At 41.7% G+C, this 17837-nt stretch overlaps 1 protein-coding gene across 2 annotated transcripts in view; it reads right to left on the reverse strand.

Annotated features, from left to right (window-relative positions):
• Window positions 1-17103, reverse strand: part of LOC111139753 (DENN domain containing 5B) — a 202275-nt gene extending 185172 nt beyond the window's left edge. For both annotated transcript variants that reach the window (XM_022492109.1, XM_022492108.1), the window contains exon 1: window positions 16977-17103. In XM_022492109.1, the coding sequence (XP_022347817.1) occupies window positions 16977-17103 (127 nt within the window). The remainder of the gene's footprint in view (window positions 1-16976) is intronic.
• Between the last annotated feature and the right edge of the window lie 734 nt (window positions 17104-17837).

A 17837-nucleotide genomic window follows, 5' to 3' on the forward strand; every position in this document is an offset into this window, starting at 1 on the left:
AAAAAAATGCTACTGTGTTTCTCAGATTACTGCTCAGCTCATTTAGCCACACAACTTCAGTAAAATGGTCACTCTGGCTTCTAATTAGTGACTAGAAATCAGAACTTCTATTTTTATTTTAAATTCTACCCCTCTGGGATAACAGGTGATCACTGTTTTCTCTAATGCAATCCTGTATTCTCCAGTTTTCAAAATGAGCATACATTACTTTTATAATTTAAAAGCCACAATTTTTTAAAAAGCACTTACTGTCTTTTATTATTTCAAACCAATTATTTTATTTACCTCATTCCTGGTGGAATATTTCAGTGTGTAAAACAGACATTCCTCAGAAAGTCCTACTAAAATGTCTGGGGGAAAAAAAAACTCTTAATAAGCATGGACTACCAACAAGCAGCAAAGCCAAATGGGCTCATCGCCTTTTGCTTGTCCCTGATTCTCTTCCTACTCTATTTTAAGAATCTAATAAGGTGTATAAAAAGCATTTATTACAAAACAAGCACTTAATGCACTGATTTCCTCTGAAAATATTCAATTTATTGCTCTTACATGTCACCCTTTAAATCCAAATTTTAAATTTTCAAACCTAATAGACAACAATGGGGAGTAAACAGTTGGGTCTCTCTTGGGTTCCCTTATCCCGGAAAGCTCTAATTTTTAGTCTCTCCCTAAATAAACAACATTACAAAGTTGTACTCCAAAGAAAAAACATATTTAGTCATACAAATACCCACAGAACTTTCAAGTTCCTATTAGAAAATACACAGATACTTGGAAAGTGTTAAGAAAAAATAGACTTCTTAAAGAAAAAAAAATTTATAAAATGTATGTCCACATTTAAATCCAAATGTTTTCGTTAATTCTAAGAATATCATTTAAGGAAACACAAAGTTTTATGCTGCTGTGTAAGGAAACCTTGGGTACATTGGGGAAAAGCTCAAAGGCCCATAATCTCATCACAAAGCAGCAGGGTCAAAAGGCAGAGGTCAGGAAACAGAGGAACAGGGAATAAAACAGTTCCCACACTTGAGAGGAAACTAGATCTCATTTCAGAGGACACTCAAAAACTATTCACTTGTATTTACTTTAGTAATAAAACCATTTACACTCTCCTTTAAGTCCCAAAGAAAATCTGAAATTTATAAAAGAGTTTCTTATTTTTAAAAGCAAGGAATTTAAGAAGCTATTTCTCTTACATTAAAAAAAAAAACAAAAAACTCTCTCACACATACACCAATGCTTCAGCTGTCCCTCCAAGACTGACCTTCAGATAGATAAAAGCTGTCACCTGATCTATTCAACAGAGTTCAATGGGGCAGAGAAATAAATACTTAATGTGCATACATGTCAACAGACATTTCACATCAAGGCCTTTGCCCCCTAATGATTCAACAAAATAGGTTTACTTCTTGGCCACATTCAGAAAAAGCTAAATTTTTACTCCTGCTTAGAAGAAATTTCATTCCAGGGAAGAATGAGTGTGATTTTGTTAAACCTTAGTAGGTGCAACATTTGTGCAGGAGACTTTATAACGACTCCTCCAGCTCCAGGGTCCTGGACACTTGTCTGTATATTTCTGTACAATTTCTCAAACTCTAACCGTAAAATCTGTATTCCAAGTAGAAGAGAGGGTGAGAGAAAGATTAGTAAGATCAGGAAAAGAGGATTTTTGGAACAAGATGTGTCACTTTCTACTGCCTTCCACCCTCCATACACCCATATTTTACACTCTCCCCACTGGCCCCTTCCACCAGGGATAAGAGAGGTTACAAGTGGTTCATAGTAACGAGGCCTGTCCATTCTTCACTGCAAGGAATACACAAAATTTTACATTTAAGCACACACAGCTTTCACATATTTATTTAAAATGGTAGCTAGGGCTGCCAATGGAAAAATAAGCACTGCCAGACAGGAGTGAGAACAACTAAACAAAATAACCTATTTTGGCATAATCACCTCATTGGTACCAATGCTTGTGTTTTAATAAACTGTGAAATCACAGTCATTGTTCTCATGAACAATGGCACAAAGCAAATGAAGTCAAGCTGGAAGGCTCATTTCCCTGGAGCTGAGCCAGAATATTCTGAAATCCAGACAAAAGTTTATTAAGAAAAAAGAATACACTTGAGACAAGAGATAGAAAACATTCTTAAACAATCTGTTATCTTGTTACCCCAACCATTTAAATTTCCTTAAAGGTTAGGGTTAAAGTTGAAGTGAAGAGAAATTAACCTAGAAAATAAAACAAAACACTGTGGTCCTGGAAGTGAATCATCCGTAATCTTTAAACCTATTATCAGCCCTAAATTTCTGCTGCTCAAACTATTACTATCCAAGTCCGTAGCTGATACGGAATTCCATCTGATATGCTGATGCTGATTCTTATAATCAGGGAATCATAAAAGAGTCCAAGATGGTCACTCCCCTTCAAAACAATCCCTGTCTCATCTACCTAGAAGGAAACAATTCTTCCTTGCTATTTTAGTCCCAATCTATAGCAAAAAGAAAAAAAAAAAGAATATAAATTTATTACATAGAAAGAATATTGTTGATCTAGCAAATTGTCCCTGTTTTCTCAAAGAACTATGAGAAAAGAAAAAAACCTGAAAGTATACTAGAAACACAAAGTAATAAACCTGAAAAGTCATGAAAATAAGAAACTCTGCCCAGTTTTTGCTGGGGAGGAAGGTAACTGGAGGAGTCAGTTAGACATTAAAAACTCTTCACTACTGGAATGCCTGGGTGGCTTAGTTGGTTAAGCAGCTGCCTTCAGCTCAGGTCATGATCCCAGCGTCCTGGGATCGAGTCCCACATCAGGCTCCTTGCTTGGCAGGGAGCCTGCTTCTCCCTCTGCCTCTGCCTGCCACTCTGTCTACCTGTGCTCACTCTTGCTCCTCTCTGACAAATAAATGAATAAAATCTTAAAAAAAAAAACCAAAAAACTCTTCACTACTATGACACTGGAAATTTTTACAAAAAGTGTATTTCTCCTTCTTTAAAGAAAAGAGACAACTGACAGAGCAATAGGAAGTGGCTTCATGAGGACTAAGGTAAAAGTAAAGATGATCTTTTTTTTTTTTTTTAAGATTTTATTTATTTATTTGACAGACAGAGATCACAAGTAGACAGAGAGGCAGGCAGAGGGAGAGAGGAGGAAGCAGGCTCCCTGCAGAGGAGAGAGCCCGATGTGGGGCTCGATCCCAGGACACCAGGATCACAACCTGAGCTGAAGGCAGAGGCTTTAACCCACTGAGCCACCCAGGCACCCTAAAGATGATCTTTGAAGAAAGGATTGGGGTAAAAAAATGTACAAAAAGCCTGGTCTGAGCGAATTTGTGCCAAACTGCACATAAGAATTAAGACTGTCAAGGGACGCCTGGGTGGCTCAGTTGGTTAAGCAGCTGCCTTCGGCTCAGGTCATGATCCCAGCGTCCTGGGATCGAGTCCCACATCGGGCTCCTTGCTCATCAGGGAGCCTGCTTCTCCCTCTGCCTCTGCCTGCCATTCTGTCTGCCTGTGCTTGCTCTCTCTCCCTCTCTCTCTGACAAATAAAAAAAAAAAATTTTTAAAAAAAAAAAAAAAAAAAAGAATTAAGACTGTCAAAAAGTGGGTGCCTGGGTGGCTCAGTCAGTTAAGCCTGTCATCCAGCTCCCTGCTCAGCAGGGAGCCGGCTTCTCCCTTTCTCTCTGCCCCTCCCCACTGCACGCATGTGCATGTACACACTCTCTCTGTCAAATAAAATCTTTTTTAAAAAGACCATTAAAATCTTAATTTATGTATCACTTCTATACTGTTTCCTCAAACTAGAGAGCATGTCCCTGTGTTAAATAAATGACTGTAAGAATGCGCTATGCTGGACAAGAGGACAAGAAGAAAGGGCAAGGAAACATGGTCTTCAAAGCAGAAACCTAGATTCTCCAGGCTTGGGCAGGAGAAAATTATGTAAAACAGGTGGATTTACATCGAAAAGCCTTTGGGATCTAGAAAACAGACTACTTAAAAATATCTTTAGGGGCGCCTGGGTGGCTCAGTGGGTTAAGCCTCTGCCTTCGGCTCAGGTCATGATCTCGGGGTCCTGGGATCGAGTCCTGCTTGGCAGAGAGCCTGCTTCCTCCTCTCTCTCTTTCTCTGCCTGCCTTGCTGCCTACTAGTGATTTAAAAAAAAAAAAAATCTTTAAACCGGGTCTCAAAGTTTAGAACCTATATCTAAGCATTCAACATGCCTGTCCTCGCAGCAGGGTTGAAGATGAAAGATTCTACAACTCTAAAATTGTACTTTCACCTATTTTTATTGCACTCCATACTTTAAAGTTCTTTCCAAGACACTGCCATATTTTATAATAGAGAAAAGTATCTAGAAAAGTATCTAGTTTTCTAGATCAGCATAAGCATTGAAAAACATACTCCTCAGATTATGAACAAATTTTAAAAAAAGAAAAACTACAGGGAAGAGAAGCAAATGCACTACTTTTGCAGTGGTATTCCTAAGAGAGTATGGATATGTGAAAACCATTCACAGCTCATCTGCAACAGTCGCTTAGCAGTAGCATTAACTAGATAAATTTCCCATTATGTATCAGCTGTCCACAATTACTACAGTGGTACGTATAATGTCGCCTCTTTCTCTTCCATCCAATAAAAGCACATGAGAATGGAACTGAGTGAGAACAGCATCACAGAGGAAAGACCTTGATTCCATTCCACTTATTTTAAAACTTGCATCATTTACAACCTAGTATTTCTACTATTGTTAATAATTACTGTGAGTCAGCTCGGAAGCGGCAGGCCCACTAATGTGTCACCACCCACGAGTTGAGGACAGCTGGTCTAGAGGATCTGGAGGGGCAGCGAGGCGCAGTGAAGAGGACGATGCTGGAGCCAGAGAGCCTGGGAGGTAATCCCAGCTTTTAATAACTGTGAGTTTTGGGGAACACCTCACATAAAATGAGGAAAATAACACCTCCAAGTTATTGTGAAAACTAAAAATAATGTTTATAAATTACCAACCACAATTCATGACTCCATAAATGTTAGCTATTTTCATAGCTTCATTGTCTAAAGGTGACTTCTAGAGCTACTTTGGACTTAACAGTGCTAGTACTTATCCTTGAAAGTCACTTAAAGAAAGCATTAAGTCAAAAATAACTTTGTACCAGTGATGTACACAAGTTTATAAAAGAAAAATGAAAGGTATTAATTCAAAAAGTTCATGTTAGTTAAAACAGTTATAATATTTAATTTAGAATAAAATTAGTACAAGTCACAGATTCTTGGAAAAGGTGCGGGGATCTGAGAAAGCAACTTATCATCATGATGTACTATCTCAGCAGCATACAAAATACCTCCACTTTTTTTCTAGAATTCTCACTTCTTAGCTTCTTAAACTTGTTGTTTGAAAAGTAATGTGAAAAAGATAATTTCATATTAAAATTTCTTGGTATCTCCAGCTAAAAGGTCATTAGATAGCGGCATTTTATTTTACTATTTTTTGAGAGGAAGAGTAGGAGCAGGGGGCAAGGCGAGGGGGATAGAGGGAAACAGAGACAGAATCTATCAGACTCCATCCTCAGCACAGAGCCTGATGTGGAGCTCAATCTCACAGCCCTGAGATCACGACCTGAGCAGAAATCAAGAGTCCAACACTTGCCCAACTGAGCCACCCAGTAACCCCTACATGGTACCATTTTAATAAGGACAAACCTTAGGCAGAACATAATATTATACAAGGTACAATAAAAAAAAATATGCATGGGAAAAAATAATAGAGGAACTGTCCTGGCTGACCAAGTCCAAAGCTGATGAGGGATGCCCATGAAGAAGGAAACTATGAATACAGTTTCCTAAGATATTCCTCTAAAATCACAACGGAAGCTACAGGTAATCTTTAGTACAACATTTTCTGAAATTTTATAAACACTAGCCATCATTTATGTGCTATCACCTGGCATTACTTTATAAATAAGTATGTTACATGTTTCATAAACAAAAACAGGGGCTCCCGGGTGGCTCAGTGGGTTAAAGCCTCTGCCTTTGGCTCAGGTCATGATCCCAGGGTCCTGGGAATGAGCCCCACATTGGGCTCTCTGCTCAGTGGGGAGCCTGCTTCCCCCTCTCTCTCAGCCTGCCTCTCTGCCTACTTGTGATCTCTGTCTGTCAAATAAATAAATAAAATCTTTTAAAAAAACAAAAAACAAATAAAACCTTGCTGTTACCTGCATATGTGCTTGCATGAAGTTGTTTTTTTTAAAAAAAGATTAATTTGTCATAGTTTCAAGAGAGAATAGGCTAATAACAAATTATAATAGCTCATTAGAAGACTGATCTATACCTTTCAAAAAAATTTATCATTCATCTACTCTCTTGCTTTTTCATCAATCCAGTTTCTCATTAAAAAAAAAAAAAAAACTCTAGTTTCCATTTTAGAGGTTAAAAAACACACACATAAATCTGGGGCACCTGGGTGGCTCAGTGGTTAAGTTAAGCCTCTGCCTTCAGCTAGGGTCATGATCTCAGGGTCCTGGGATCGAGCCCCATATCAGGCTCTCTGCTCAGCAGGAAGCCTGCTTCCCCTCTCTCTCTCTGCCTGCCTCTCTGTGTACTTGTGATCTCTGTCAAATAAATAAATAAAAATCTTAAAAAAAAAAAACCACACAAATCAAATAAACTGACTTCTATTGTCAGTAATAAAAGGAAAGGTTATTTTTTTGTCCATCTCAAATTATCTCAAAATTATCTCATTCATTTATTCAAACAATCTATTTGAGTCCACTATTTTGGTCACTGTATATACAATGATAAACAAGAAGGACAAAGGTCTTGCCCTTTAGGAACCAACAATCTAATAGGGAAGACTGACATTAAAAAGTAAAAGTAAACAAGTGCATTTATACAGGATACCATCAGGTGCTCTGAAGTGCTGTAAGGAAAATAAAGTAGCATTACTGGCAAGAGTGGGGCAGGCAAGGGGAGGAAGAATACCACTTTAAACAGGCCAATCTGAGGAGGTTACACTTGTGCAGAGATCTAAATGATGAGAAGAGGCCAATCTTACAAAGATGTGGGGCTGCACTATCCAAGAGGGCAGCCACTAGTCACATGTGGCTATTATATAACACTTGAAACGTGGCTAGTTCAAAATGAGATGTGAGGTAAGTGTAAAAGACACACTGGACTTTGAAGATTTAGTAAGAAAAAAAGAGTGTTAAATATCTCATTAATAATTTTCATGTTGATTATATGTTGAAATAATATCCTACATACATAAAAAAAGTATCATTAAAATTAGTATCACCTGGGGCGCCTGGGTAGCTCAGCAGGTTAAAGTCTCTGCCTTCGGCTCAGGTCATGATCCCAGGGTCCTGGGATCGAGCCCCACATAGGGCTCTCTGCTCGGCGGGGAGCCTGCTTCCCCCTCTCTCTCTGCCTGTCTCTCTGCCTACTTGTGATCTGTCTGTCAAATAAATAAATAAAATCTTTAAAAAATAATAAAAAAAATAAAATTAGTATCACCTATTTCTTTTTATCTTTTTGAATGTGGCTACTAGAAAATTAAAAACCAAGTATGTGTCTCATATTATATTTATAACGGACAATGCTGGTCTAGAAAGAGGATTCCAGGGAGAGAAGAGAAGATGAACACACAAGAGACAAGAAACAGCTTCCTGTTTTTAAGGACCTTTAAGAAAATCAACATAGCAGGAAAGAGTGATCCAATCACAAAAGGCTGGAAAAGTGGCAAAGACCAGATCCTGAACAACTCTGCAAACCAGGGGACTATAAACTAAATACGTGTCCCTCCCAAAATTCATTATGTTGAAGTTTAATCTCCAATGTGATGGTATTTGGAGGTGGCGCCCTTGGGAAGTGTAGAGCCCTCATGAATGGGATTCATGCCCTTATAAAAGAGATCCTAGATGGGGTAGCTGGGTGACTCAGTGGGGTTAAAAAAGATCCTAGAGCGCTCCCTCACCCCTTCCACACAAGAGGGCCATCTATAAACCAGAAAGAGGGCCCTCCCTAGACATGGCATCTGCTTGCTCCTTGAACTTGACTTCCAGCCTCTAGAACTGTGAGAAATAAATTTCTGTTATTTATAAGCCACGCAGTCTATGGTATTCTATTAAAATAGCCTGAACAAACTAAGATACAGGGTAAAGAGGTTGAATCTTAATCCAAATACAAGGGAAGCTACTAAAAAATTTTATGTGGAAGGGGCGCCTGGGTGGCTCAGTGGGTTAAGCCGCTGCTTTCGGCTCAGGTCATGATCCCAGGTCCTGGGTTCGAGCCCCACATCGGGCTTTCTGCTCAGCAGGGAGCCTGCTTCCTCCTCTCTCTCTGCCTGCTTCTCTGCCTACTTGTGATTTCTGTCAAATAAATAAATAAAATCTTTAAAAAAAAATTTTTTTATGTGGAAAAAATTATTCTAAGTTCCCACCGCCTATCCCATTTGTGGATAGTTGGTTCATACTGCTAGTATAGGCTTCAAAAGATTAGCTAATACAGTGATTCCAAAGAGGGGTCCCTGGTTCCCTAAGGGCCAATGTAGATAATAATCGAGAGTCTGTGAATTGATATTAATATTTCAAAAAGCTTATTAAAAACTGCACCTTTTCTACAAAGGGAACTGCAAAGACTAATTGATTTTTTTTTCCTTTCCTTGTGGCTGAAATTATAATTACTCAACTAGTCCTCATGTGGCATATGTGATATGTATTGGTCCTTGTACACTATGTCATTTAGGATTAATTTTTTAAAAAACAGATATATTTCATTTTTTCACTCAAAAACAAGTTCAGACTCATGGAAGAGAGGAGTAGTATTTTCAGAAATCAGTCACTTCACGAACACTGAGCCCACAGACTTAAGTCACAGGCCAGGATTGGACTCCTGGCTTCTAACTGTGCATCCAGCTCTAATTATGGTTTCACAAGCACTCACTCATTCCTTTTAAAAACTATAAATTCATCTAAGGACAAATAACAATTTATGCTAAGAAAAGACAGATGATAAATCCCAGTAAAAAGGAGATTTTTAAAAAGATGAAAGATTATTTATATAGTAAATGCCTTGTATTTATATGGTAAAATCTTATCTTTATATATATATATATTCACTAATAAAAACAAAAGTAACATCATATATATACTCTTCTAATCTTTTGATGAATGAATAAAGGAATTCATTCATGCAAGAGACATTATCAGTGCTCACCACAACAAGAGACAATGTAGGTCAGTTCATAAAGTCATAAAGACCACTAGTCTCCTTCTTAGTAACTTCCCTGTAAAAAAGATAATCTCATTTGATTATAAGGTTATCCATGTGGTCCCTACACTGGTAGATTTTATAACCCATATGACACAGTGCATGTTATTAAGGAGGTGGCAAATGTAGTGGTTATGGACATGAATGAATCACACCAGACTTTTCAATCCAGGGCTCAGGCTTCTGTTCATTTGTTAATACAGGACACACCAGCATAGAAGCTCAGAATATGAGAAGAAAATTATGTCCATCCCTCCTCCCATATAATAATCACTTAATATATGAACCTGGGTGAAGCACTTCAACTCCCTAGTTTCCATTTCCCTACCTGCAAAACAGAAAATAATGCCACCTCCTAAGGTGGCTGTCAGAATTAAATGAAGCAACAACTATGAAGCATTTACCAGTGCTTGCCACGTGGAAAGCAGAAAGTAAATATCAGTTATCATTGCTATTTCATTATAGATTCTTACAAAATGGTGACTGTCACCTATACACAACCTGGCACTGTAAACAACCAACACTATATGATTAATCCAAAGTGTACTAGCTAGTTATGGCTTTCCTAAAAACAAAATTTAGGTTGTTATCCATCAGAAATGGATGGATCAGAAATGGGTTTGGATATAACCATCAGAAATTGGTTTGGATATAATGGCACTTGTTTCCTAAAATATCTTACACAGGAAAACTGTCTCTACCCTCCAATGAATTTCAGAAGAAAATATTTTCTTCTCTATGAAGTCTCACGAAAATTATGACTAATAATGCACTGTATTCGAGGCACTTTTATTACTCCAAACGTATCTGTGACCAGCAGTGGAATTAGTACAAGCAAAAGGATATACTTAGGAACTTTTAGAAAACTCTGTCTTAACACCTCAGCAGATATTACTAGTACTCCTCCAGCCTCTTCTGTCTCTCCCAATCCCCTTTTTCTTTCCCTTTCTCTCACTATTTTATTCTTCTCCAAAGATAGAACAGAAGCCTGAGCCCCGGGGTTATTACTGAAAGTTTAGCTGCATTCACTACTGGCCCAATTTCACTATAAAGAGTTTTATTTCCAGTGGATTTTTAAAACCAAGTTAGCACTGTATCATATCATAATAACTAGACCTTGAATCTTCTTTGGTCTCATTAGAATGGAGGCAGATCCTTGTACCTCTCCTTCCCCAGCCTTCTAGGTACCAGGCCAAACATTCTAAACTCCCAAACATAATCCACTGTTGGCCAAGGGTGGTGTGAAATGTATAAAGGGAAACCTCGCTAAATTGGAGGCCAAAGGCCAGGAGAGGGAGCTCTCATACCCCACCAATGTCTTCATTTGCAGAACCAACAAGAGAGAGAGCTTGCAAATCCAACTACCACCTCAGCAGGAGAAATAAAGATTTTTTCCTTACCTGGCAATAGCCCAGGCAATAAGAGACTGTCACAACTCAGTGACACTGAAAAGCCACTACATTTTGAACTCCCAGTTTACCCCAATGGACTTTTTGTTTATAAGAGCCCCTCCTGACTCTCCTCTTTCCTCTACAAAAAGAGGGGTACTCTACTTTCTTCCCCAGACTTGCCTAAGATTTTGCTGTAGTTTGCATGTCCTGAATCGCAATTCTTTGCTATTCTTGAATAAATCCACTTTTCCTGGTAAAATAACTTGGCAGTTTTATTTTTAAGATTAATGATGACAAGATAACTAACAACTAAGATACTATAAATGGTGGTCAGATCAGGGCAGCTCTAACCCATGAAGCCTGTACAGCCGGCCAGTTTTGTTTTTTTTTTTTAAATACTTTATTTTTTCTTTAAAGATTTTATTTATTTATTTGACAGAGATCACAAGTAGGCAGAGAGGCAGGCAGAGAATGAGGAAGGGAAGCAGGCTCCCCACTGAGCAGAGAGCCCGATTTGGGGCTCAATCCCAAAACCCTGGGATCACGACCTGAGCCAAAGGCAGAGGCTTTAACCCACTGAGCCACCCAGGCGCCTCAGCAGGCCAGTTTTTAAAAGGCATACTTTAGCAGTCTTAACTAGGACATGCAGTCTGGAATAAAGACAAGCCCAAAATGCTTGTTAAACTCAAGTCAAACTCATCTCAATTCTAAGCTTAAATAAAATAACTACAGAGCATAGTATACTGGAACAACTAGTCTGCTGTCTGCTGCTTGTCCTATGTGTTCTCTGAGAGGATCGTTAATCTTTCAGCCTTGGTCTCTTCATTGTAAATGATGTCTAAGGTCCCTTTCAGAACTATTATGGCATGATATTGTCAGTATCAACCAAATTTTGTACAGGTGACCTTTGAACAACATAGTTCAAACCTACACAGGTCCCCTTACATGCAGATTTTAAAAACTAAATACAGTACAGTCTGTAAATATACTTTCTCTTCCTTATGGTTTTCTTTCTTTTTTTTAAAAGATTTTATTTATTTATTTGAGAGAGAGAGAGAGACAGTGAGAGAGAACATGAGAAGGGAGAAGGTCAGAGGGAGAAGCAGACTCCTTGTGGAGCTGGGAGCCCGATGCGGGACTTGATCCCAGGATTCCAGGATCATGACCTGAGCTGAAGGCAGTGGCTTAACCAACTGAGCCACCCAGGTGCCCTTCTTTATGGTTTTCTTAATGACGTTTTCTTTTCAGGGTGCCTGGGTGGCTCAGTCAGTTAAGCTTCTGACTCTTCCTTTCCACTCAGGTCATGATTTCACAGTGGTGAGAGGTCAGGCTTCCTGCTCAGTGGGGAGTCTGCTTGAGATTCTCTTCCTCTGCCCCAAAGACACGTGTGCATGCCTTTCTCTCTAAAATAAATAAATAAATCTTTAAAGAAAATATTTTTTTTCTGGGGTACCTGGGTGGCTCAGTCAGTTAAGCATCAGACTCCTCATTTTGGCTCAGGTCATGATCTTGGGGTCCTGGAATCGAGGCCCATGTCAGGCTCCCTGCTTAGTGGGGAGTCTGCTTGCCTCCTTTCTGCCCTCCCCCCCACACTTGCCCACTCCCTCTCTAATAAATAAATCTTCAAAAAAAGTTTCTTTTAGCTTATTTTAAGAATATAGCATATATGTAACATATACCACGTGTATTATTTGACTGTTTATGTTATCGGTAAGGCTTCTAGTCAACAGTAGGCTAGTAGTTAAAGTTTTGGGGGAGCCAAAGTTATATGCAGATTTTCAACTGTATTGGACAGGTCAGTATTCCTAACCTCCATCTCTCTTCAAGGGTTAAATGTATTTGAATTTAGACCATGGTCTTCACTGCCCCAAAGCTCTTCTGGAAACCACACCCAAGAAAACCAAAGCTAAAAATAAATAGAGGCACCAAGGAAGAGATTTCAAAAAGGGCCTGTGGCGGGGATTGCACCCATCATACTTCAGTACTCTTCAGCAGAACTAAATCCAAACTACCACTGCAATGCTTTAAGAATATTCTGGCCACCACACAATTTGTGGACTCCTATGTAAACTTTATACTCATTCATTGATTAAACAATAAGTATAAGGTACTATGGGGACTTGCACATTTATGTTACTTAAATAAAGGTCCTTAATTTCTCTACTGCCTAGAAGATTTGTGCTGTAAACCAAACCATGTAAATTCCTACAGCTAGGTCTTGGAGGAAATAAGAAGCATGAAAGAAAATTTCAAATGATGACTACCTTCCTACATGTCAACTAATTCCAACAACTTCCATTTATACCTCCTTTCTTCTTTATGCAATAATCAATTTAAAACCTTTTTCATATATTTAACACTTAAAGAAAATGTAAATGTTTCTACTTTAATATCTAAAGGAACATTATTTATGGATAAAGTGCATTTTAAAAATATACAGTGAGTAGGAAAAGCACAACAGTTAAGATGAACTAAAGAAAGGATAATAGGAAATATCAGTCTATCAAGGGGTGTGTGTGTGTGTGTGTGTGTGTGTGTACATATGTGTGTGTGTGTGTATATATATATATATATATATATTTTTTTTTTTTTATATACACCAAAGAAGTTTTTTCTACTGTTGGTAAAATTCGGCTTCACTAGGAGGAATGTCTAAAAAACAATCTACAGTCCTAATAACTTTATTATAAGGTTTTAGTCTATTAACTGTTACTTCATCATAAGTCTTGGGTCCTTAATTTTATTTCAATGCCTCACCACCTGCGAAGTGTGAATTCCAGGAGCATGCCTATGCTAAGAAAAGGTCTATAAAGCAATCAGTAGAACTTACATTTAACAGAAGTGAACTTAGACCTTCTACAGGCAGGGTGACAACTTGCTAAGAAACAGTGCGATAAAAATAGATCATTCCATAAAAGTAAAATAGAAACTTAACTATATTTAACTTTGAAATTAATGCAGCAAAACAGAAACAACCTCCTCACTAATTTGCCTAACTCACTGGCCTTGTTTCCTCCTCTCCAATGAAGCTCTGTGGAAACAGTCAAGAAGATGGTTAGTTGGTAACGTGATGCTACAGTCTCTTGTTTTCCTCTGATCTTACTGGCTATACTTCTTAATCTCTTCAGTTGTTTCCTCTTCATCCTCCTCACCTCGAATGTTGTAGTGTCCCTAGGATTCAACCCTTGAGCCTCTTCTCTTTTCTATCTATATTCACTCCCTAGGTATTGTCATCCAATTTCATGGCTTTCAACTTACATCTATATAAAAATTTTGATCCCTGAGAGATGCCTTGCCTACGTGACATCTCCATCTTTCAACTTAACATGTCCAACTTAACATGTCCAAAACTGAACTCATCTTTCCCACCTGCTTCTCTCAGTCTTCTTATTTCAGTAAATAAAGGTGCTTGTAATTGTTTAGGCCAAAAATCTTACAGTTATCTTTGATCACTTTCTTTGAATATGAATACCATATCCAACTTATCAGCAAGTCCTGCTGGCTCTACCGCCAAAATAATCCAGCTTCTCACCACTTCACTGCTACTGCTTTGGTCTAAGCCAGGAACACCTCCCACCTCACATACCAAAAAAGAACCTCCTCCTAACTGGTCTGCTTCTAACCTTGCCCAACAGTCTAATCAACAAGGCAGCCCAGCAATCCTTTTAGAGAGTACATCAAATCTCATTGCACTGCTCGAAACCTTATAGTAGCTTCCCACTTTAGAGTAAAAGCTCAACAATTATCTATCAGGCCCTACACAATCTTCCCTCCCCTTTCTCTATGCTCATATCTACTACTTTCCTCCTCCCTCAGCTCCAACTACCTTGGCCTCCTTACTGTTACCTGCACAAACTAGGCACTCTTCAAACTCAGTCTCCCTGTGCACCGTCTCCCCTGCCTGCAATGATGTTCCCCAAGACAATCCACGTGGCTTGCTTCCTCACCTCCATCAAGGTTCTAGTCTAAGGTCTCCTTTTCTGTGAAGCCTTCCCTAGCCATCTCATTTAAAATCTGCAACCCCACCATCCCACCATTCTTTCAGCACTACCCCAGTCTCATTTCCCTACTTCATTTTCCTTCATAGCACTTACTGACATGAAACAAACTATGTGTTTTCATTTTGTTCACTCTAAAATGTAAGCACTATGATGGCAGGGATTTTTGACTGCTTTGTTCACAGCTGTCCCCAGTGCCTGGAACATAATCTACACCTTAAGGTTTTCAAAACTATTTGCTGAATGAATCACTGATACTTAAATATCATCTGACAAAAATATCACTTCAAAACACCCAATTATAAGCAGAACTCTCAAGCATCCACACTCATGCACAGTGTTCCAAAAGGAGAAGCCAGTTAGTGTTTAAAAAATGTATTAGAAATTAATTTTTTACTGCTTACTTTTGCTAAAGCCATCTGCACTTGCCTTAAGAGTCCTAGGCCACACCTACCAGTGTTGTTTTAGTTTTACTAAGCATACAGACTTCAAACAGAAAAAAATACAGGCTTTTTCTTTTCATCAGTCACTACTGACAAAAGGCCTCAAAGTGATCCCTCACTACAAATGATTAGGATGTTCAGGGGAGAAAGGACTCTAGAAAAATAAAAATAATCCCTTCAATCCCCAAAGAGGAATCTCTCCAGATCTCTCCCAAGACATGTTTTCTAACTTTATATCCCTTAACAAAGTGATTTTTTTTTTAAGATTTAATTTATTTATTTGAGAGAGAGAGAGAGAGAGAGACCACCAGTAGGCAGAGAGGCAGGCAGAGAGGGGGGGGAAGCAGGCTCCCTGTCGAGCACAGAGCCCGACGTCGGGCTCGATCCCAGGACCCCGAGATCATGACCTGAGCCAAAGGCTTAACCCACTGAGCCACCCAGGCGCCCGAACAAAGCGATTCTTAATATGTACAGGAAATCTTAACTGAAGAAATAACATGACTATATAACTACACATGCAGAAAAATCTGGTACTCATCCTTCTTTTCTAAAAACCTTTAACTAAAACTAGACTTACAATTTTTGTTGAAAATGTTCTGCTGTGAACCTGGCTTAAAAAGATACTTGCTTAGCTAAGACACGGGTGGATCAGTACTGTATCTTACAGTCGAACACATTTTTTTCTATTGTTTATTATTTAACACATCGTTCCCAGTCCCCTCTATTACCCCCCAAAAGAGTAAAAGAGAAAACAAAAATACACATTGGTGCAAGCAATCAGGCATGCTATGTCCAAAGCAAGCTGTTCTGGAAAGCTATGACCTAAGTGTTCAACACTGACACAGATAAAGTTCAGGCGATAGATGTCACTTGTCTCATCCATTAACAACAACAACAAAAATAAAGATTCAGATCCCAAGAAGGTAAGCAGAAAGAAAGAGGCGTGAATAAATGAAATCGGTCGTTTCTCCCCGGCCTCCTCCCGGCGCTGCGCACTCCGTACCGCCCTCCCCACCCCCATCATCCTTCAACCGCGGGTTTTGCCAGCATCGGTTCCCAGCTCGGCCCTGCAGTGCGCCATCAAATGGGTGAAGAGGAGGGACCGGTGCCCCTCCAGGAAAAGCCCGACAGTAACACACGGTGCACCCAAGTGAGGGGAGAACGTCCAACAATTAAACTCAGAAACAGTGCAGGTAGTGCCAACAAAGCGTCGTGCCAAGTCCCAAGCGATCAAAGGTCCTCCCTAGTCCCGTGACACCGCCAAATAGACAGGATTCCAAAAGGTGACGACCGTCATCGCCGAACGCGAGGCGGGAAGCGGCGCGGACCCGGAACAGTCAAGGATGAAGTCCGACCAGCCTCCAGCCTGCACTCGCCCTGCAGGCCGTCACCGCCGCCCAGCGGGGTCTGTTGCCGCCTCCCCCGAGGGGGCCAGAGCGCCGCGTCACGTGCCAGGGCTGAAACTTCGCAGTCCCGCGGGGAGGGGGGGTGGGATGCAGCGGATCGCCGCAAGGCCGGGGAGTTAGCGCGCCCGGTGACTCACCGGACGCCTCCGCGTGCAGCTGCGGGCGAGAGGGACAGGGTGCCGGGTGGGGGCCGTGCCCTCGAGGCCGCCCCCGTCCCCGTTATTAATAACCCCGCGCCTGGGAGGCAAAAGCCTGAGGCGGGCGCCCTCAGCGGCGCGACGCCCGCGGGCTCAGCAGCGCACCCTGCACGCGGAATAAATAACAATGTCATTAAATCGCCGCCCGGGCGCCGGTCCGGATGGAGAGCGGGCGCCGCCGGGAGCCGACTTTGTCTAGAACCCGCCTCCCGCGCGTCCCCGCAGCGTCCCTTGCGTCCCTGAGGGAACCCCCCGCGCCGCCGGGGCCCGGCCTTACCCGCCAGCTCGTCGGGCTCCAGCCCGCTGTCTGCGTCGATCCCGCACAGCACGAAGTAGTGCGCGAAGCGGCAGGCGGCCGGGGAGGAGCCCGAGCCCGGGCCGGGCGCCGCGCCGCTCCCGCTCATCCCGGCCGCGCTGCTCCTGCCGCCGCCGCCTCTCGGGAAGACTCGCCGCTACGCCTGCGGTCCCCGCGCGCCTGTCCTAGGGCGACACCGGCGCGCCCATGGCCGCGCAGCCGCCGCTCGTCACCGCAGCCTCGCTCCCCGCTCGGCGCCGGAGAAGCGGCCGCGAGCTCGCGCCCAGTTGGTCCCAATCCCGGTCGCGGGTGGGGGAGGGGCGCGCAGGGGGAGTGTCGGCGTGAGAGACTCGCGCCGCCGCAGCTGCGCTCGCGAACTGGAAGCCGCGGCGTCTGGCGCCCGCTGGTCAGCTGAGCGGCGCTCGGGCTGTGGGAGCGCTGGGAGGGCGGGGGCGCTGAGGACCAGCGCGTGGGATGGGAGGGGGCTGAAAGGAGGGCGCGCTCGCGAGGGGCGGGAGCGCGCTCTCCGGTCGTGTGCGCGCGCGCGCCCCGCGGGCTGCGAGGGAGCGCCTAGCGCGGGCAGGATTAGTGCTCGTCAGCCGGGGCCGCGGCCCAGGGGGAGATAGCACACACGCCTTCTGGCCTCTGCCAGGCGAGAGGGTTAGCCGCGGTGCAGGATTCTGGCTTCCAAAGGAGATGCTACCTATTCTAATTAAAAAAAAAATGCAGCTTTGGGGAAGTCTGAGATCGTTTACCATCACGGCCTGGACGATCAACATCTTTTGAACCGTGACATGTGCAAATGCCTGTCTCGTTTTAAGATCTTAGTCCTTGAATCTTTCC

The sequence above is a fragment of the Enhydra lutris genome, unplaced genomic scaffold (genome assembly GCF_002288905.1).
Source record: "Enhydra lutris kenyoni isolate GAN:26980312 unplaced genomic scaffold, ASM228890v2 scaffoldscaffold116, whole genome shotgun sequence".
Classification (NCBI taxonomy): domain Eukaryota; kingdom Metazoa; phylum Chordata; class Mammalia; order Carnivora; family Mustelidae; genus Enhydra; species Enhydra lutris.